General features: G+C 45.8%; 2 protein-coding genes across 6 annotated transcripts in view; one reads left to right on the top strand and one right to left on the bottom strand.

Annotated features, from left to right (window-relative positions):
- The window catches only part of ARL6IP6 (ADP ribosylation factor like GTPase 6 interacting protein 6), a 27,882-nt gene extending 5,708 nt beyond the window's left edge, over positions 1-22,174 (bottom strand). Inside the window, exons 1-4 of the mRNA XM_038750888.1 lie at positions 21,916-22,174; positions 21,034-21,729; positions 17,710-17,763; positions 10,580-10,712 (exon numbers count right to left, since the gene is read on the bottom strand). Coding sequence (XP_038606816.1) covers positions 10,580-10,712; positions 17,710-17,763; positions 21,034-21,729; positions 21,916-22,174 — 1,142 coding nt within the window. The remainder of the gene's footprint in view (positions 1-10,579; positions 10,713-17,709; positions 17,764-21,033; positions 21,730-21,915) is intronic.
- Positions 22,170-22,370, top strand: part of PRPF40A (pre-mRNA processing factor 40 homolog A) — a 43,376-nt gene continuing 43,175 nt past the window's right edge. For 3 of the 5 annotated variants that reach the window (XM_038750823.1, XM_038750822.1, XM_038750818.1), the window contains exon 1: positions 22,172-22,370. In XM_038750823.1, the coding sequence (XP_038606751.1) occupies positions 22,173-22,370 (198 nt within the window). In that variant the 5' untranslated portion in view covers position 22,172. The other 2 variants (XM_038750819.1, XM_038750821.1) reach the window with 2 other exon arrangements.

Raw genomic sequence — 22,370 nt, 5'->3', positions numbered from 1 at the left:
CAGTTACTTCATCTGTAACATGGAAATTAAGACTAGGAGCCCCATGTGGGACAACCTGATTACCCTGTATCTACCTCAGTGCTTAGAACAGTGCTTGGCACACAGTAAGCACTAAACAAATACCATAATTATCATTCAGGAGGCCTTCCCAGACTGAGCCCCCTCCTTCCTCTCCCCCTCCTCCCCCTCCCCATTCCCCCCACCTTACCTCCTTCCCCTCCCCACAGCACCTGTATATATGTATATGTTTGTACATATTTATTACTCTATTTGTACATGTTTATTGTATTTATTTTGTTAATATGTTTTGTTTTGTTCTGTTCTGTCTCCCCCTTCTAGACTGTGAGCCCACTGTTGGGTAGGGACCGTCTCTATATGTTGCCAACTTGTACTTCCCAAGCGCTTAGTACAGTGCTCTGCACACAGTAAGCGCTCAATAAATACGATTGAATGAATAATACACTTGGGTGAAAGGATCTAAAAAGGGACCCAAACCTTGGTGGGTGTCATATTTTGGGTAAATGGTTCTACTTGATGCCATTTTCCACTGTCATTTTCTGCTGGATTATCTTCCTTTTTAAGGCATATTTGATTTTAAACATTTCTCTGTTCTCCAGACTTAGCCACTTTAACCTCAACTTTCACTTTATATTGATACTAAGCTCTACACAAATATCTACATTATTCCCTGTTTCAACTTTCCCTGAAGAGAAGAAGACCTTATACTTAGTATCTCTTCTATCCCTCTTCGGGTGCTCCATCTGTCTCTCCGCTCTGCTTCAATCATTCTAGATTCTTAATTCTCTCAAGCTAAATATCCATGTGTGAGGAGCTGTATCTTTCTACCATGGCAATACTGCCCATGGAAGTCAGTATCCTGAACTTATTCTCGGTGAAATCCCCGACCATGACTTTATCTCCTCACATTCTGAGTACTTCCATCTCCCAAGCTACAGGTATTTTGATGCCAACCTTTAAGTGTATGCACTTTTTCACCCTTTAGTAGTAGTAAGAGGAGGAGGAGATCAATGGTCCTATTTTCATATTTCCAGTAGTGCAGTTGTGGTTTCTCGCTTCCCAAACTGACCTTTCCTTCCCCCCTTTTCCCTTCTTTGTATGAGAGGCCTAGTGTCAAGAGCAGGGGCTTGATAGAGAACGTGGGTCCCAAACCCGGATCATCCACTTGTCTGCTACGTGACCTAGGGCAAGTCACTTAACTTCTCTGCGCCTCAGTTACCTCATCTGTAAAATGGGGATGAAGATTTTAAGCCTCACGTGGGACAGCCTGATTACCTTGTATCTACTCCAGTTCTTAGAACAGTGCTTGGCATAGAGTAAGCGCTTACCAAATACCACCATTATTATTCTGAAACTACTGGTTCCTGCTTTGTGGCTTACAGTTCACCCTGCTTACAACCTTCTTCTTGAGTTCTTTGTCAGTCTTCTATTTCCATATCTAACTGAAATTATTTTCTTGCTACAGTTAATATCTCTCCCTATTCTGCTGGGAGAAGAATTCTGTGAGAATTGTTCCAAATAAAGGTGCATTAATTTAGTGGGGTCTAGACAATCTGTAAGGAGGCTGAATAAAAAAGAAATCAGTGAGGGGTTGATAAATCTTTCATTTATCAGCTCACCCTCTTTATGTATTCTTATAATAGAATAACCCTTTATTGACCTTTTCATTACTTCTATAACAAATTACTTGCCATTTTACTCAGCTCATACCTGTCACATATTAGATGAAAAGAGGAGAAAATATCCATTTATTTAATTTAGCAAAACAATACCCTCTATTTTTATGTTGGTCTAAGGCTTCAGAGTAAGGTAGAACAATTTGATTCTGTGTCTGCATTTTTATTTGGTTTTATCCATTAGAAGGAACAAATCTTAAAATTTCATTAACAAATGCTGTATGGTAGCAATGCATAAATAATAGCAAAAGGAAATGACCCTATTAAACACAAGACTGTTTGGAAAAGAGTGAAAATTTCATTATGAATCTCGAACTGTAAAGAAAGAAATACAATTGGTTTTGGGCTATAACAATACACTCAAAACTAATTTGATTTTGGTGTGATATTACCTACAAGTGTGAAGAAATAGACAATTGCAGTCTATTAACTCAGACAGCAAGCATGAACAAATAAAGAAGCAGCGTTGCCCAATAGTTAGAGCACAAGCCTGGAAGTCAGAAGGACCTGAGTTCTAACCCCAGCTCCCCCACCTTTGTGCTGTGTGACCTTGGGCAAGTTATTTCACTTCTATGTGCCTCAGTTACCTCACCTGTAAAATGGGGATTAAGACTGTGAACCCCCCCGTGGGACAACCTGATCACCTTGTAACCTCCCCAGTGCTTAGAACAGTGCTTTGCACATAGTAAGTGCTTAATAAATGCCATTATTATTTGCTATTATTATTATTATTACAGTACCTGGCATATAGTAAGTGCTTAACAAAAACCATTAAAATAATAGATTTCTAGAAGTTATTCAGACAGATCCAATGTAGGTGAGTATCTTCAGAAACCTAATCTAATTCAGTTGTACAAGATAAAATACCCTTACCAAGGGAAGCCTCCATTTTTTCTCCTTTTCTTCAGGAATAGTGAGGCTTCAATATAGATTAGGGTATATATCTATAGTAATGTATGATGTGTGGGTATATTATATATACACACACGTGTGTGTGTGTGTGTGTGTGTGTTTCTATGGTATTAATTCAATAATAATTCTGTTTCCTATTTCTGAGAGATGTGGTGTGGCCTAGGGGAAAGAGCAGGTCTGGGAATCAGGGGACCCGGATATTGTACTCCCAGGTTTGTCACTTGCCTCCTGAGTCATTTAGCTTCTTTGTACCTCGGTTTCCTCGTCTGTAAAATGGGGATTAAATACCTGTTCTCCTTCCTACTTTAGACTGTGATCCCTATATGGGTCAGGGACTGCGTCTAATCTGATTGTGTTGTACCTAGGCCAGTGCTCGGCACAGAGTACCTGCTTAACAAATACCACAATTATTACTATTACTGCAGGATAATTCATACTTTGAGAGAGTAAATAGAACTATGTAGTATCTAGCAAATACTACATTACCTAGGTAAATTTTTTTACCTAGTTCTAGCCAAATGAGAACTCCCCACTAAATCTGCAATCAATTCGTTCACGTAAACCATTAAGAATTTGATCCCCTATCTTGGGGGGGGCGTCCCTTATTGAACTCTTTCATTCAATCGTATTTATTGAGCACTTACTGTGAGCACAGCACTATAAGAAGCATTTGGGAGAGCACAATACAACAACAAGCTGACACATTCGTGGCCCACAACAAGCTTACAGTCCATTAAGCTTGAAATCTTGTAAATCTAGTAATCCTGAATGAGAAGCAGAAGGCGTAGTGAATGGAGCACGGGCCCGGGTGTCAGTAGGTCATGGGTTCTAATCCCGGCTCCGCCACTTGTCTGCTGTGTGACCTTGGGCAGGTCACGTCACTCCTCTGGGCCTCAGTTTCCTCACCCGTAAAATGGGGGTTGAGACTGTGAGCCCGTGCTCTATCCACTAGGCCATGCTGCTTCTATGCTGGCTTGAGATGAGCAGAGGGGATCGGCAGCAGTTTAGGGAATTTGTCCTAATTTTGGTTTCTCACCAGCCACGAGATAAAAATGGGATTACAATATTATACGTGCCCTGGCACTGACACAAAATTATGTGCTATTCACAGGTTATGTTCACAGGTGCCGGAATTACTAAGGAAGGGTGGCGAACAGGAAGCTGCCTGTATGGCCCTTCACTCTCTGTGTTGAGTCCATTATCCAATGAAGGTGGGCCCTTCGGGGCCTCTTCATGCGCTTCCCTGGACACCGATGTCCCCCTCAACAAGCCCAAAAACGTCTATGCGTCCCCTCCATCAAATCCCCAACCCCCCAAGTCACTGCTGGGTAGGACGGGCAAAGAGGGAAACCAATTTCCCTATCTACACAGCTACACAAAAGCAGAGAGTTTGTATATTTCCTAAAAATGTGGCACTACCCCTATTATCATTATATTGCCATTCAAAATAATGGGGTCCAATTTTTACATGAATGAGGGATGATTTACCCCTTTACTGCTGGAAGCCACACTTTCTCCATAGGGACAGCGAAGGTTCTAGAATTGATGGCTCCAAAGAATTGTTTGGCACTGGTTAATGCAAAGTTCATAATGCTCGGATACCACCGCCAAGATCTCTATCTACCCCCTCTTTATCAGCAGCTTTTTCTTTCCTACTGCAATTAGCCATCTGACATCTGTTTCATTAGTCCGTAGTAATAAAGAATCTGATTTCACCACAGGGCAGCTCTCCAAAAGCTCTATAAAAAGAGTAGACACAATGCACTGAACTCACTGTCAGATAGTGTGCTCTGGAAGAGAAACTTCTAATTTACATATTAAAATAGCCACTTTTCTAGCCCCGTAGGATTTATACTCGCCCTTTAGTCAAAGGCCAATCATGCCCTTCTTTCTATTCTGCTTGAATTTACAGGTGACCCTCCAGAAGAGGAAAACGAACAGTCTGATCGTTAAAACAGTCTATGGGAAATAAATGTGAGGTAGAGAAGGGGAGGGGATAGTTTCCAGGAGTCAACGAACAGTGACTGTAATGATTGTAGTGGCAAAACTGGCCCCCTTCGGTTTGATTTTTCCACTGTTTCTCATCTGAGAAGGGATGACAGCTCAGGGCCCTCGGGACAAAAGAGCAAAGGCACAGAACAGCACTGAGGTGGCGATCCGCACTCTCCAGCTTCTCGATTTGAGTGGCGAGACCTGCGGATTCCCAATCTAATTCTACAGACCTCGTTTTTATCAGGTCATCGGGGTGAAGACGTGACACGCTACAGGTTTCTGGGAACTTGACAAGACGGACTGAAAAATGAAATGGTTTGCTCATTTTGTTTTCATCAGCATATTTCCTGTCATAGGTGGGTTTTATATAACTAGCCGGGCCCTAAGTGTGTGTGTACTGCATCACCAAAGAAATGGAAGATCCAGGCTTGGGAAAATTAGCTCGCCATCACGCCTCACAGTGTTTTACCGATGTAGCTAATTGTTGACAATGCACCGATTATTTTCATTTGCTGAAAAAGTTGCTTGGTAAGGGGACTAGTGAAAAATGTCTTTTCCCTTAGGAGAGCTGCTTTAATGCCTGACATTCAAATGCTCTTTTTTTGCAACAGAAGATTACTAGATAAATCAACATGACAACATCTCTTTGAGCAGAAAACCTTGAGCAGCTGATTGAGCACATACATCTGAAAAGTATCTCTTTTACGGTTGGGTTCATTAATTATTTATTTTTCCTTAGGGAATAGGTCTATCACCTATCACCATGCACACGATTGTAATGGATACACAGATAATAAATACGGCAAAAATGGACAGTGCATTCCAAAGCCATACCAAGGAAAAGATGTCTTCTTTTGCTTTCTAATAGGAATCCCTCTCTACACATATCAGAGCTTTAACTTTGCTGGCTAGCCTAAATTAGATTAATGCATTAGTTAGAAGAGTCATTTACAAAGGTTCCTTTTGGCACAGAGCTATTTCCATGTTAATCTTTATTTGGTGAACTCTTAGAGAAGCAGCATGCCTCAGTGGAAAGAGCACGGGTTTGGGAGTCAGAGGTCATGGGTTCTAATCCCGGCTCTGCCACACGTCTGCTGTGTGACCTCGGGCAAGTCACTTAACTTCTCTAAGCCTCAGTTACCTCATCTGTAAAATGGAGATTGAGACTGTGAGCCCCACGTGGGACAACCTGATCACCTTGTATCCCCTCCCCAGTGCTTAGAACAGTGCTTTGCACATAGTAAGCACTTAAATGCCATTATTATTATTATTATTATTATTATTATTATTATTATTATTATTGTTATTAACCGCTCTGTCCTCTCAAGCCCCACAACCTGCATAGTCATTGGCTCCTGTTAAGGAATAGCATCTAGGACCACCAATATAGTCATCAACAAGTATTTACTGAGCACATGACAACGTAATGAGAGTAACTGAATAAAAATTAGACTTCTGCCCTCTGGGAGCTTACAAGGTTTTCAAGGGACCCTACTTAGAAATTTGCTTGGATGACAAATATGGTTTTTTTGTTTGTTTTTTTTTTGCTGCTCCTAGGTGTAAGCAGCAGGGTGGCCTAGTAGATAAAGTAAGGGATAGGGAGTCGGCAGGCTCTGGGTTCTAATCCCAGCTCCACCACTTGTCTGCTGTGTCAACTTGGGCAACTCACTTCACTTCTCTCTGTTCAGTGATCTCACCTGGGGATTAAGAATGTGAGCCCTTATGTGGGACATGGACTGGATCCTACCTTACAACTACCCCAGCACTTAGTACAGTGCCTGGCACATAGTAAGCACCTATAATTACCATTAAAAAAAAAAAAAGAATAGCTCCTCCTGGTTAAAACTGTGCATTGTACCACAGTAGAGGTGGCCTTTCTGCCTGACCAATTATTCCCAGGGCATTGAGTTTGGTTTGCATCAGCATGGCATGGTAGATAGGCGACAGAGCACCGGTCTGGGAGTCAGAATGTCATGGGTTCTAATCCCGGTTCCGCCTCTTGTCTGCTGAGTGACCTTCGGCAAGTCACTTCACTTCTATGTGCCTCAGTTACCTCATCTATAAAATGGGGATTGAGACTGTGAGTCCCACATGGGACAGTGACCGTGTCCAACTCAATTTGATTGTAGCCATCCCAGGGCTTAAAACAGTGCCTGGCACATAGTAAGCACTTAATAATAATAATAATACTAATAATGATAGCATTTGTTAAGTGCTTACTATGTGCGAGCACTGTTCTAAGCGCTGGGGGGGGTTACCAGGTGATTAGGTTGTCCCACATGGGGCTCACAGTCTTAATCCCCATTTTACAGATAACGTAACTGAGGCCCGGAGAAGTTAAGTGACTTGCCCGAAGTCACACAGCAGACAAGTGGCGGAGTCGGGATTAGAACCCATGACCTCTGACTCCCAAGCCCGTACTCTTTCCACTGAACCACATTGCTTTGTACATATTCCTTACTCTATTTATTTATTTATTTTACTTGTACATATCTATTCTATTTATTTTATTTTGTTAATATGTTTGGTTTTGTTCTCTGTCTCCCCCTTCTAGACTGTGAGCCCACTGTTGGGTAGGGACCATCTCTATATGTTGCCAACTTGTACTTCCCAAGCGCTTAGTACAGTGCTCTGCACACAGTAAGCACTCAATAAATACGACTGATTGATTGATTCTCTACTTAACCAACACCATAATTATCACTATTATTACTTGATTCAGGGAGCTGGAGGCAGAGGATTTTTTGGTGCATATGCCAACAGCTTTCCCTCAGGTTTTATCAAGCCAGTTATCCTTGAGCACCCTGTAAACCCATCTTTACAAAAAAATCCTCATGCGGTCTAGTACGGACGAATTAACCTTTATCTAACTTCTTCTTTAACGGTAATTTTGTCCTTCAGATATAAGTTGAATTTCTGCTTAAAGGCCCTGAAGAACAGTTGACAAATGCTCAATGTAAAATAATTGGTTGTTTTGCATGAAGAGACATAGAAAAGAATTTCAAATACAGGTAATTCAACATTCTGTAAACAATTCTGTAAATAATTCTGTATGCAGTTTTGTAGAGAAAAATGGAAGCTGACTGTAAGAAAAAAAATTCTAAACAGAAAAGCTGTTTTCTTATACAAGTACTCACCCTACTGGCCATCTTTAGGGATATACAGCTTTTTCTGACATTTCCGTAGAAATTGAGTATTTCTCCCACAGGCACCAGATGCAGGGTGTTCACTACCTAATGGGAGATTTCACCTGCTTCAAAACCTTTAAGAATACATTATTTTGTGGACCCCATTGTCTGAAGTCTATAGTCATTTTCAAATTAACCAGTGACGACACCAGGTAATAATGATGGCATTTATTAAGCGCTTACTATGTGCAAAGCACTGTTCTACCAGGGTTAAAACCACTTCATTTGGAAAAGCAATTCAAAATGTGCATCTTAATATCTGCCCGTGTCTTTAAGGCTGAAATAAAACCAAGTATGTCATTCCTTAATTTGTATGAGAGGCAGCATGGCTCAGTGGAAAGAGCACGGGCTTTGGAGACAGAGGTCATGGGTTCAAATCCCGTCTCCGCCAACTGTCAGCTGTGTGACTTTGGGCAAGTCACGTAACTTCTCTGTGCCTCAGTTACCTCACCTGTAAAATGGGGACTAACACTGTGAGCCCCACATGGGACAACCCGATCACCTTGTAACTTCCCCAGCGCTTAGAACAGTGCTTGGCACATAGTAAGCGCTTAATAAATGCCAACATTATTATTATTAAAAATTTGGATCTACAGGAGAATGTTACCATTTAACCAGTGAATACATGGGATTCAAACGCAGGCTTCACATGCGCACCGCTAACAGGTAACACCCCTTCTAGACTGTGAGCCCACTGTTGGGTATGGATTGTCACTATCTGTTGCCAAATTGTACTTTCCAAGTGCTTAGTACAGTGCTCTGCACACAGTAAGCGCTCAATAAATACCACTGAATGAACGAAAGGATGAACAGGAAGAAAACTCCTCAAACTTTGTGTGGGAAGACAAAAACTCAAATAAGCAGCAGAGAAACACCATCATGCAAATACCCAGGCCCATTACTCTAATAATAATAGTAATTGTGGTATTTGCTAAGCGCTTACTATGTACCAAGCACTGTCCTAAGCCCTAGGGTAAGGTAATCCTGTCAGAGGCAGTCCCTATCTCACGTGGAGTTGAGTCTTAATTCCCAACTGAGGCCCAGAGAAGTTAAGTGGCTTGCCCGAGGTCACACAGCAGACATGTGGCGGAGCCAGGATTAGAACCCACGTCCTCTCTGACTTCAATGCCCATGCTCTTTCCACTAGACCACACTGCTTCTCAGAATGTGGGATCTGGGATACACTGGCTGTTGTTCTCACTCCCTGAGGGCTGGTTTTACCTCCTCCTCAGGCCCCAGTCCTCATGGGCTTGGGAGTCAGCAGACCAGCTTCTCCACGGTGTTGGATGGGGTGGAGGGAGACCAAATGGGAGCCATGGAGAAAAAGGAAAAAAAATCTTTTAAAGGCCATGGCAGAGGTGGATGGGGGGAGAAGAGCAAGAGAGAGATGGCAGTAAGGGATGATCTGGGTATTTTGTTTCAGCTGAAGTAAATGCCAGCCACTCTATCACGGAACTCCTACCTCATCATGTAACTAGACTATACACATTAAGTATAAGTATTAAATACAATGTTCCCATTGTCTGTTTGGATGATACAAGTGCATGAAAATCGAGAGAAGGTATAGGACACGCCCGGAAAAGCGTTCGTAGTTCTGTTCCCATCATCCGCCCCTTCCAGCCCCATGGCACTTATGTCCATATCTGTGATTTATTTATATTCACGTCTGCCTGCCCCTCTAGACTGTAAGCTCGTTGTGGGCAGGGAATGTGTTTGCTTATTGTTATACTGTACTCTCCCACATGCATAGTACAGTGCTCTGCACACAGTGAGCGCTCAATACGTATGACTGAATGAATGATTTGCGTTCCCAGGAGCGGGCCTAGAATTTTGTCTTTGGAATGTATGTGAACAGGGTCAGTTTTGGTTAATCAATCAATCAATCGTATTTATTGAGCGCTTACTATGTGCAGAGCACTGTACTAAGCGCTTGGGAAGTACAAATTGGCAACACATAGAGGCAGTCCCTACCCAACAGTGGGCTCACAGTCTAAAAGTCTAAGAATGGTGTTAGCCCTATCTGCTCCAAAGCCCTGAAGATGAAGCCAGCCGCCATGCGGACATGGAGTACTAACACTTGCTGTCCATCGCCCACCATTATGATTAGAAACCTTGTCCCCTGGCACAGTGATTTAATATCACCACATTACTGTGGATTAAACCCTTTCAAAAAGCACAAATCTTAATCTGCAACTGATCTCCTGGAGAAGAAGCGTGGCCCTAGTGGAAAGAACATGGGCACAGGAGTCGGAGGACCAGGGTTCTAATCCCAGCTCCGCCATGCACCTGTTGTGTGATCTTGGGCAATTCACTTCACTTCTCTGTGTCTTGGTTTTCTCAACTGCAAAATGCAAAACCTGTTCTCCCTCCGACAGACTGTGAGCTCCACGTCGGACCTGATGATCTTTGTATCAACCCCAGCTCTTACAACAGGACCTTAGCAGACTAAATACCATGATTATTATCTTTAAATATTGATGCCCACCCCTCATAAATATCAAATGTCTGACAACAGGATTCCAAGGAAAATTGGTGAATTCAATTCGTAGTCATAATTAGTTCCACTTCTCTCTGCACACCACTTCTGAGAGAGCCATTCAACGCCCATGGAAAGTTACGCTATTTTCATCCTCTTGAAGTTGAGATCGAGGGAGCCACAAGTACTTCTAAACCTGGGGGAAAATTACCGGGACCCCAGCTAATAAGGAGTACACACGTTCAAGTTCTTATCTCATTTTGGATTCTTTCCCCCAGGATTTTGGGGGAGAAGGAGCAGGAAAGCAAAATACTTACTTGAATCGTGCCGGTGAAAGAGGAGTGGGAGGAAACATGCCCGGTTCAAAAGAATCAAAATAAGTCACTGTCCATGAAAAGCTGCAACATGAGAATCCTGCTGTCAAAGATATGACAAGTAGAGTCCAGAACCCTAAATAGAGGGAGACAGACACCAAAAACAAATATAAAAAACCTTTTGGTGGTAATAAGGCAATCTTTAGCACTTCACATAAAAAAGCTCGGATTTCTGAAAGCGATCAAAAGGATGCTTTTTAGTCTTTTGGAGTACAGGTCCTGGACTAAAACCCAATCATCAAACATTATGCAGAAACACGTATCTACCCAAGCGCTTACAACAGTGACACACAATAAGTGCTTAACAAATATCACAAAAAACCTAAAACATTTAAAGATATCCAAGAAGTTAAATGATTAAATAAAAATATGTGGTAAGAGCGGATATGGAGAAGCAACATAACTTAGTGAAAAGAGAAGAGAGCTGGGAGTCAGAGGACTTGGGTTCTAATCCTGGCTCTGCCAATTGCTTGCTCTGTGATCTTGGTTGAGTGATTTAACTTCTCTGTGCCTCAGTTTCTTCAACAGTAAAATGGCAATTAAATCCTACTCTCTCCAATTTAAGATGGGGGAGCCCCATGTGGGACAGGAAGGGTGTCCAACCTGATTAAACTGTATCTACCCCAGAGTTTAGGCCAATGCTTGATGTAGAGTAAATGCTTAACAAATATAATAAAAAACAAGAGCAGCTATCTTTTTAACAGTATTCATTACGCAGACACAGTACCACACACCAGGGTAAATACAAGATAATCAGTTAAGCAGTCTGGCTTAGTGGATATAGCATGGGCCCAGGAATCAGAAGGACCAAGGTTCTAATCCCACGTGTGTGACATTTGGGAAGTGGTGTGTGACCTTGGGCAACTCACAACTTCTCTGTGCCTCAGCGATCTCATCTGTAAATTAGGGATTAAGACCATGAGCCCTATATGGGGCATGGACTGCGTACAGCCTTGATTATCGCCTATCTGCCCCAGTGCTTAATTCAGTTCCTGGCACTTAATATTAGCACCAGATAAATTATCGAATTCAAATAAGTCCCTGCTAGTAAAATGTTTGTGGTAACTGGATGGGCACACCCCAGTTTCAAACTGGATGACTTTTGAGCGCGGGGAATAGCAACAGCAACTGGTTCAACAACAATTTTAAATTGCTTGGGGGTAATTTTAGCTTTTACCTGCTAGACCGATTAAATCCAGATTCGATGAATTGTCAGGTTCACGTTGATGGAATTTGCTGTACCGTAGCCTAGCCGTGAGCCCACGATTACACTTGCAGTGTTTTAAAACCCGGGAGATGAACTAAGGAAACTTTTCTAAGGTGTAGAGTTGAATAATGGGATTTGGATGGCCTTTGGGTATGGAGGAGAGGCACAAGCAGCACTTGATACAGTGAATGGAGGTTTAGGGTAAAGGGCACTGAAAGGAATGGCAGATGGGGGTTCAACTGCAAACAGCATCTCCAAGATCATTTGGTTTGGTCTTCCGCCCCTGCCAGGATAACCAAACAGATGATGGTATATTCTTTCCTAAAGCCGCCCACAGACCTTCCACAGCCTTCTCCAGTGCTTTATCACTCTTTACCTACGAACAGTGCTCCACATGCTATTTTTGACCCAATTCCTCCTGTTTGGTCCTTAGTGGGTAATAAACTCCTGGACAAAAGCCTGGCCATAAAAACCCTTCTTAAACTTAAGACAGTTATTCAATCACCTCAGCCTTCTCTGGGCTCAACAACTCCCACGCTTCTCTCAATTTTGGGTTGCTCTTCCCTTCTTTTTAAAAGGTGGGATTGAAATTAGACAATGGAGAAATGCAGGTGTAGGTAGAGGCATTACCTCTAAGTCTGTTGTGGGCAGGGACTCTCTCTTTTTATTGCTGGATTGTACTTTCCAAGCGCTTAGTACAGTGCTCTGCACACCATAAGCGCTCAATACAACTGAATGAATGCTTTTCCTGACTCTCCCATAACACACTCTTGTTCAGACACTCCAGAAGCAGGTGACTCTGAACAGTGCTCTGAAGCATCATTCGATCAATAGGATTTATTGAGTGCTTACTGTGTGCAGAGCCCCGTGCCACCCTCCTTGACAATCAAGAGCTTCCAAATCAGCCTCACATGAGAGACCAGTGTCTAAGGCGGACTTTCTGTGCCATTACCTGATACTTAACACCCTATGAAGAAAAGATGATGACCTGAGAATGTCTCTGTTCTGCTCTAACATACCAAAAAGATTGTGTGAATGTGCTGGGATTGGGTTCACCCTCACGCTGGTAAAACAGTGTGAACATGAGGCATGTTTTGATTAAAGAGTTGAAAACAATGAGTGAAAGTGTGGGGATTAAGAGGAACTTTTGGGAAGGCCTAGGAGATTATGTATATGGATGTGGGTAGAGTGGGCCTAGGAGATTATGTATATGGATGTGAGTAGAGCAGGAATGGGGAAAGGTTGTAAAGATGGAAAACAGTGAAAGGCTTGAAGGAAACAGAGAGAAAGGGTTATCTCTAAGGAGATAATGAGGAAGAGAATGTAGATGAGAGGGAATCCCTATGTCTCAGGAAGGAATAAGAATGTTTAGGAAGGATTTAGGATATTGTTCTGGGAGGAAACTGGCACCTCATTTGAAAAGGATTTAATAGTAACCTCTGAGTGTGTAGAATGAGCTACCTTTGAATGAACTGGTGGGTATTGTGCATTGTGAAGAGAAATTCCTGACTGAATATGGGTATCTCCACAGGTTGAGAGCCATCTTACTGACCTGGTGTTCTTAATCCTCTTCCCTTCTCTCAGCTTCTTAAAGCCATCTATTTAGTGGCAAGAAATCTGCAACTAAAGCACTAGGGTAGGAAATCTAACCAACGTTCCTTCAGGGCCTTATTGGGAATGAGAAAGCCCTGGGGGCTGGAGCTATCAGTTAATCAGATCAAAAAGGTATTTGTTTGAGAAAATGCCTTGTAAATAATAACAGTTGTTACTGTGAATGATTATTGTTTGCTTTGTGACCTTGGGTAAATCATTTCACTTCTCTGTACCTCAGTTACGGAGTGGAGATTGAGACTGCAGGCCCCAAGTGGGACACGGACTGTGTCCAACCCGATTTGCTTGTATCTTTATCCTAGTGCTTAGTACAGTGCCTGACACACAGTAAGCACTTAACAAACACCAGAACTTTCATTATTATTGCTATTCGGTCATTCCTGAGAATTCACATTTCAATCCTTTCCAAAGCAGAAAAGGTCAGAAACCACAGAACGACATTTGGGAGGTGATGTGCATTTTATTGAAGTAATGTCATACAGAGAGCTCTCTTCTGCAATCCACCTTGCTCTCAGGGTACGCAAATTGACTTATGGTCAATCTCTTTTTTTATGATGCTTGTTAAGCACTTGCTATGTATTAGGCACTATACTAAGTGTTGGGACAGATACAAGTTAATCAGCTTGGCAAGGTTCATGTCCCACATAGGGCTCACAGTATCAATCCCCATTTTTTTTTTTTTTACAGATGAGGTAACTGAGGCACAAAGAAGTTAAGTGACTTGCCCAAAGTCGCAAAGCCGACAAGTAGCAGGGCCGGCATTAGAACCCAGATCCTCCTGACTCCCATACCTGTGCTCTTTGATCCTCTATCGCTATTCAGCATTTAAGATGGTTGCGGGCAAAAAGTGTGATCTAACAATTCCGTTATATTGTACTCTCCGAAGTGCTTAATACAGCGCTCTGCACAGAGTAAGCGCTGTATTAAGCACTTGGGAGAGGGCAACAGAACACTGTAACAGACACATTCCCTGCCCACAACAAGCTTACAGTCTAGTGAGCCCCTGTGCTGTCTGTATTAAGCGCTTGGGTGGGGGGGGGGGGGGGGGGTACAGCAGTTAGAAGACAAGATCCCTGCCCTCAAGGAGCTTACGGATCAAACCAACCTAAAACCAGTTATGATTTACCAAAAAGACTTACCTGCATGCACAAAAATCTACACAGGTCCCCAAACAAGGGTAACATCAGTGTCTAGACGTTGCATTTACTTACATTCACCTGTAAGGAGGATCTACGATTTACCCTCATTATCTTTAACTGCCGTACAATCAATCAAGTCTCTAACCTGGTAGATATTTTTCCATTTTTTGGTGGAAACTAGGACTAGTTGTCCCTTACCCTGCTTCTTTTGGGTTTTTAGAGAAACCCTTTCAGTAGGGCAAGTTATGCCAGAGGTTTTGGGTAAAGGTCCTTTATCTTTTAGATGGCTCAGATTGGGTCAAATGGGTTCCAGTAAAAGCTGAAGTGACCGTGTGGACTTTTTATGCAAGGGTAAGAGAAAGAAGGCTATCTTTGGCCTCTTCATCTCCAACAACAGTTTTCCAAATAATTTTTAAATGGTATTTCTTAAGCACTTACTATGTGTCAGGCACTGTACTAAGTGCTGGGGTTGGTACAGGATAAATAGGTTGTCCCACATAGGGCTCAGCCTTGACCCCCATTTTACAGATGCGGTAACTGAGGCACAGAAGTTATGTGGCTTGCCTAGGGTCACATAGCAGACAAGTGGCGGATCTGGGATAGTACCCAGGTCCTCTGACTCCTAGACCTGTGACCTTTCCATTAGGCCATACTGCTTCTCAATAATAATAATAAATAACAGTATTAGTTAAGTGCTACTACGTGCCAAGCACTGGATACAAGATAATCTCCCCCTTCTAGACTGTGAGCCCGTTGCTGAGTAGGGACCGTCTCCATATGTTGCCAACTTGTACTTCCTAAGTGCTTGGTACAGCGCTCTGCACACAGTAAGCACTCAATAAATACGTTTGAATGAATTAATTAGGTTGGACACAGTCCCTGTCCTAAATAGGAAGGAGAACATATATTGAATCCCGATTTTACAAATAAGGAAATGGAAGCACAGCAAAGTGACTTGTCCAGGGTTATGCAGCAGGTATGTGGCAGAGCTACTGTATTTATTTCTGTCTCCCCCTCTAGACTGTAAGCTCGCTGTGGGCAGGGAATGTGTCTGTTTATGGTTGTATTGTACTCTCCCAAGCGCTTAGCACAGTGCTCTGCACAGAGTAAGTGCTCAATAAAGCCACACTCAAGAGAAGCAGCGTGGCTCAGTGGAATGAGCACGGGCTTTGGAGTCAGAGGTCATGGGTTCAAATCCCGGCTCCGCCAATTGTCAGCCGTGTGACTTTGGGTAAGTCACTTAACTTCTCTGTGCCTCAGTTCCCTCATCTGTAAAATGGGGATTAAGACTGTGAGCCCCACGTGGGACAAAGCGATCACGTTGTAACCTCTCCAGCGCTTAAAACAGTACTTTGCACATAGTAAGTGCTTAATAAATGCCATTATTAATAAATACAAATGAATGAATGATTCGAATGAAGGTCCCCTGATTCCCAGATATGTACTTTTCTGCTAGGCCACGCTGACTCTCCAGGAGACCTTAGACCTGGCATTGCCGATCTCCAGCCCATACCTCCGAGGTGCCATACCAAGTCTTGGATTTCGGATGATCAGCGGTTCCAGAAGCTTTGGTATTTGCCTTTCCAGGGGCTAGTCGGCATTCATAAAGTCTGTGCCAGTCTTTCCGGCTCACGGCATCCTTATTGCCCAAGAGGAAGCAAGGAAACCCAGGGCGACTGTAGGGCAGCATTGCCAACTTTTCATTTGAAGACAGAGGGGAAGTTAGGGCAAGATTGCATAAAGGGGAGGAGAAAAAAAATAGGAAGCAAAGCAGAAAAGCTTATAGCTAAGGGGTCAACTAGTGGTCAGGGCTCAGAAGGAAGCTAGTTCTGGCCCTGAGGCCAGGATGGGGAAGAGCTGTAGCCTAGGGACTGACTGTAGCTCCAACTTCCCAGCATCCCACTTTCTCTAGGAAGTGGTAGGGCAGACCATCCAATAATAATAATAATTGTTATTATTATTATTATCCAAACCAAGGATGGAGTGAAGACCTTGGAAGGGGGGCGGGGGGGGGGTCACTGGCAAATTGTCAAGAAGTTTGGAGAGCAGAGGCTGAGGTGCATTTTGACCCTTTTCTGCAGCCCCTTCCAGATTAGGCCCACCACCATTTTTCCCCCCTCGGGTGGGTGGGGGTTACAATGGGAGAAAATTTTGACCGGGAAATTTCTGGATACGGTGAAGAGAAGGAACAGTATCATAGGAGTAAAACATCTTAATCAGAATATTCCAGAAATCTCAATGGATAATTTTCAGAGTGTGGTCAGTTCTCCGATAACACAAGGGTTCCCAGATTCCTGAAAAGCCCCCGTTAAGTAATATTCACACTGTATTTAACCAACAGAGCACCCATGTGCCAACCTTTTCTTCCAACACATCACATTCTACCCAGCCAGATGTATGTTATCAGAGGAACATCCCCTAATATCCCAATGACATTTTACCCCAAGCCTGTTGTGAAAACATATTTTATGGGCAAACAGGCTATAAAGCCCTTCCATTGGCTTGAGATTCATTAATTTAATCCTATTTATTAAGCGCTTACTGTGTGCAGAGCACGGTACTAAGCGCTTATCACATGGAAAGGTAAGACAGGTTTTCCTAGGAGCACACAGGTAGTAAAGAGATCGTTTTTTAGAACTTCTCTAATAAGAACACAATTTTTGTAGGAAATGATTATTAAATTGAGGCTTTCTGACTAATGATTGAAATAACCTTGATTTAAATCAATCCGCTTTGGTTTGTGGGGCCTGGCAGTGACTACCTGAGAGGGACGGACAAATCCGGGGAGACTGAGCAGAGATCAGGGTGGAGGGAGAGAGGGAAGGGCAGAGATTGTTATAGGAGCACTGACACAGAGGAAGAAGAGCAAGGATGGGAAGGGTTAGAGCAGGAAATCCCGGAGGTGCAGGCTGGACATTTTCAAATACAAATACAGCTGCAACTTGAAACACTATCAACACGTGTACTTCCTAGAATGCGTTCAATATGCACTCTGCAGTTCAGTATTTTACTTGAGAAATACACCCTCCACTTACAAGCACATGGAGGGGTCGGCAGCTGATTTAGAGAGACAAATCCCATTCCCTTTGAGCCCCTAATAAGCCGGTTGCTCATACCTAATAAACCAGTCTCCATACCATCTTCGGTCTTTGACGTTTCCACCCGCAGCTCTGCAAAATCAAGGAGAAACTGACGTTGGTGAGATCTACTTTACTACCTAAGGAAGACGTTTTCGTAAGAGGAAAGGCGGCCTGGCTCGGTGAACTCCGATGAGGTCCTAACGCAACTCTCCCTCGCCTATGTGCAACGGGGATAACATTAGAGCACCTCTAAGTGATGCTGTCAGAAATAAAAGTTGAGCTCTCTGCGAATAAAATACAGGAAGCCAAACAGTCTCCTCAGTCACAACTCACCGCCAAGTATTTTGTGCGAAACGATCGCTTTTATTGCTTTACTTAAATTTGGGCATATTCTTATTTTTTGCTTAAAGTGGAGACTAGTATCATCTTAAATTTGCCACAGGCCCTGGCTCAGAGCTCTGGACAAGTGAGGAACTCAATCAACGTTCTTGTTCAAGGAACAAGAAAACAAATGAAGCTAGGTAGAGAACCACTGCAAAAACTCAATGGAATCAGCCCCTATCCAGGTTAGCTGGGAGACAGGTGGTTGGAAAGGAGGGAAAAAATGCTGTCAACTTTTCCCAACCGCCTCTTGGTGGTTTTGGGGGTTTGTATCTCTCCCAGCGCTTACAACAGTGTTCACCATGTAGTAAGCACTTTAACAAATACCATTATTATTATTATTTCTATTATGTGAGCCTGGTGTTGGGTGGGAATGGTCTCTGTTGCTGAATTGTACTTTCCCAAGCGTTTAGTACAGTGCTCTGCACACAGTAAGCGCTCAATAAATACGACTGAATAAATGAATGACTATTAAGATGCTGATGACGGTCCATCCCCTAGGAGAGTGTTTAGTCCAGTGCTGTGCGTAAAGTGAGTAAAGTAAATAAATACGATTAGAGAGGCAGCGTGGCTCAATGGAAAAGAGCACGGGCTTTGGAGTCAGAGGTCATGGGTTCAGATCCCAGCTCCGCCAACTGTCCGCTGTGTGACTTGGCGGAGCCAGGATTTGAACCCATGACCTCTGACTCCAAAGCCCGTGCTCTTTCCACGGAGCCACGCTGCTTCTCTATAATAATGGCATTTGTTAAGCGCTTACTATGGCAAAGCACCGTTCTAAGCGCTGGGGGATACAAGGTGATCAGGTTGTCCTAAGGGGGGGGGGGGGGCTCACGGTCGTAATCCCCATTTTACAGATGAGGTAACAGGCTCAGAGAAGTTAAGTGACTTGCCCAAGGTCACACGGCAGACATGTGGAGAAGCAGCGTGGCTCAGTGGAAACAAGCATGGGCTTTGCAGTCAGAGGTCATGGGTTCAAATCCCGGCGCCACCACTTGTCAGCTGTGTGACTTTGGGCAAGTCACTTCACTTCTCTGGGCCTCAGTTCCCTCATCTGTAAAATGGGGATGAAGACTGTGAGCCCCACGTGGGACAACCTCATGACCTTGTATCCCCCCAGCGCTTAGAACAGTGCTTTGCACATAGTAAGCGCTTAATAAACACCATCATCATTATTATTATTATGTGGTGGGGCCGCGATTCGAACCCATGACCTGGGACTCCAAAGCCTGGGCTCTTTCCACTGAGCTACGCTGCTTAGTACAGTGCAGTGCACACAGTAAGCGCTCAATAAATACAATTGAATGAATGAATGAAATGCCAAATACGATTGAACTGACTGATCGCATTGGCCCGGGGCGCGGAGCGACGCCGGGCGGCCTGCTGGGGGCGCTGTAGTAATAATAATAATAATAATAATAATAATAATAATAATAGCATTTGTTAAGCGCTTACTACGTGCAAAGCACTGTTCTAAGCGCTGGGGGGATACAAGGTGATCAGGTTGTCCCGCATGGGGCTCACAGTCATCATCCCCATTTTACAGTGAGTGTTCTCTTTAGAGAGAGTATTATTACTAGAGAAGCAGCGTGGCTCAGTGGAAAGAGCACGGGCTTGGGAGTCCGAGGTCATGGGTTCTAAACCCGGCTCTGTCACTTATCGGCTGTGTGACTTTGGGCGAGTCACTTAACTTCTCTGTGCCTCATCATCATCATCAATCGTATTTATTGAGCGCTTACTATGTGCAGAGCACTGTACTAAGCGCTTGGGAAGTACAAATTGGCAACATACAGAGACGGTCCCTACCCAACAGTGGGCTCACAGTCTAGAAGGGGGAGACAGAGAACAAAACCAAACATACTAACAAAATAAAATAAATAAAATAGATATGCATAAGAAAAATAAACAGAGTAATAAATATGTACAAACATATATACAGGTGCTGTGGGGAAGGGAAGGAGGTAAGATGTGGGGATGGAGAGGGGGACGAGGGGGCGAGGAAGGAGGGGGCTCAGTCTGGGAAGGCCTCCTGGAGGAGGTGAGCTCTCAGCAGGTCCTCAGTTACCTCATCTGTAAAAAGTGGGGATTAAGACTGTGAGCCCCACGTGGGACAGCCTGATCACCTTGTATCCCCCCCAGCGCTTACAACAGTGCTTTGCACACAGTAAGCACTTAACAAATGCCATAATTACTACTGCCAACTTGTACTTCCCAAGCGCTTAGTACAGTGCTCTGCATCAATCAACATCAATTGTATTTATTGAGCGCTTACTATGTGCAGAGCACTGTACAAAGCGCTTGGAAAGTACAAATTGGCAACATACAGAGACAGTCCCTACCCAACAGTGGGCTCACAGTCTAAAAGGGGGAGACAGAGAACAAAACCAAACGTACTAACAAAATAAAATAAATAGAATAGATAGGTACAAGTAAGATAGATAGAGTAATAAATATGTACAAACATATATACAGGTGCTGTGGGGAAGGGAAGGAGGTAAGATGGGGGGGATAGAGAGGGGGACGAGGGGGGAGGAAGGAAGGGGCTCAGTCTGGGAAGGCCTCCTGGAGGAGGTGAGCTCTCAGCAGGGCCTCAGTTACCTCATCTGTAAAAAGTGGGGATTAAGATTGTGAGCCCCACGTGGGACAACCTGATCACCTTGTATCCCCCCCAGCGCTTAGAACAGCGCTTTGCACATAGTAAGCACTTAACAAATGCCCTAATTACTACTGCCAACTCCCCAAGCGCTTAGTACAGTGCTCTGCACACGGTAAGCGCTCAATAAATACCGCTGAGCGAACGAGATGAGGTAACTGAGGCCCCGAGGAGTTCAACGGCTCGCCCGAGGTCACACAGCAGACACGGGGCGGGGCCGGGATTCGAACCCACGCCCTCTGACTCCAGAGCCACGCTGCTTCTCTAGTGCCTCTGCGGGATCGATCGATCGATCGATGGATCGATGGAAACGGCGGGGGCGTCCGTACCTTGCACGACCAGGTAGACGATGGCCAGGAGGAAGGCGAGGAGGGCGACGAAGAGGAGGGCGCAGGCCACCGACAGGAGCCGGGCCGGCCACGGCCGCCATGACGACGACGACGACGACGACGACGACGACGGCCGCCTCAGGCCGCCCTCCGCGCATGCGCCGTTGCGCGTGAGGGGCGCCGGGCTCGCGGCGGGAGACTCCGCCGCCGAGAATTCTCCCCGCAGATCCCGCACCACCCCCGCGCCCTCCTCCTCCTCCTCCTCCTCATCGCCCCCGGTGCGGGCGAGGAAGAGGCCGGCCATGCCACCCCCCCCGCCGGCCGCTCTCCACAGCGGCCATGGCGGGAAGCGGCCGGAAGTTCCCTCGCCCGGCGCCCGCCGCGGCCCTGGCCAATCAGCGCCCGGCCTGCCTCCCCCCGGCCAATCAGCGCCCGGCGCGCGCCGCGAGGCCGCCGCCGCGTGCCGCGGTCCTAGCGCCGGCGACGCGCCCCTGACGTGGAGGCAAACGGGCGGGCGGGGGCGCGCGCGACGTGTCCTTACCTTTCCCCTCAGCCCGGGGCGCGCGCGCGCGCGCGCACGCGCCTCCCGCTGTCCCTCGCTTGCTCGCTCTCGCCCCGCTCCTCCCGTCCCCTCGCCTCCCTCCCGGCGGGCGCGCGCCCCAGCTAACGCTATCAGCCCCGCCTTCCCCTCCCCCCCTTCCGGCGACCGCAGGTTTGTGGGCGCGTGCGGCTTCGGGGGAGGGGGGGCGGGAAGGCGGCCCCTCTCCCCTTCCTCGCCCCCCCCCCTCCCCCTCAGCGAGGCCCGCTCCCCCGGGGGAAGTTGAGGCGGAGTTTTCTGGGCGCGGAAAGTTCCCCCTCGCCCCCTCCCCCTCCCCCTCATGCAGGCGCCGGCGGAGGGCCAATCGGCGCCGGGCTGCGGGCCGGCGGCGCGCCCCGATTGGCCGGCGGCGAAGCCCGTCAGCCTGCTGGCGCCGCTGCTCCCGCCCCGCGGCCGCTTGGGGCCCGGCGGGCGGCAGCCAATCCGGCCGCTCCTTGTTGGCATGTGCGGCGGGCGCAGGCGCAGTGGGGGCGGCGCGGGCGGCGGCGAGGGGCTGAGCCCCACGATGAGGCCGGGGACGGGAGCGGAGCGCGGGGGCCTCATGGTGAGTGAGGCGGAGGGGCGGACGCAGCCGCCTCAGCCGCCGCCGCCTCAGCCGCCTCAGCCGCCCGGGAACGGCGAGCGGACCCTGGCCGGGGCCCCCGCCCCTCCCGCCAACGCCGCCAACGCCGCCAACGCCGCCGCCCTCTGCTCCGGACCCTGGGCCATGGCGGACGGTTACCTCAGGAGGCGGACCGCG

Source organism: Tachyglossus aculeatus, chromosome 9 (genome assembly GCF_015852505.1).
Source record: "Tachyglossus aculeatus isolate mTacAcu1 chromosome 9, mTacAcu1.pri, whole genome shotgun sequence".
In the NCBI taxonomy this organism is placed as follows: Eukaryota; Metazoa; Chordata; class Mammalia; order Monotremata; family Tachyglossidae; genus Tachyglossus; species Tachyglossus aculeatus.
The sequence above is the reverse complement of the archived record's forward strand: the minus strand, read 5'-3'. Positions and strand labels throughout refer to the sequence as shown.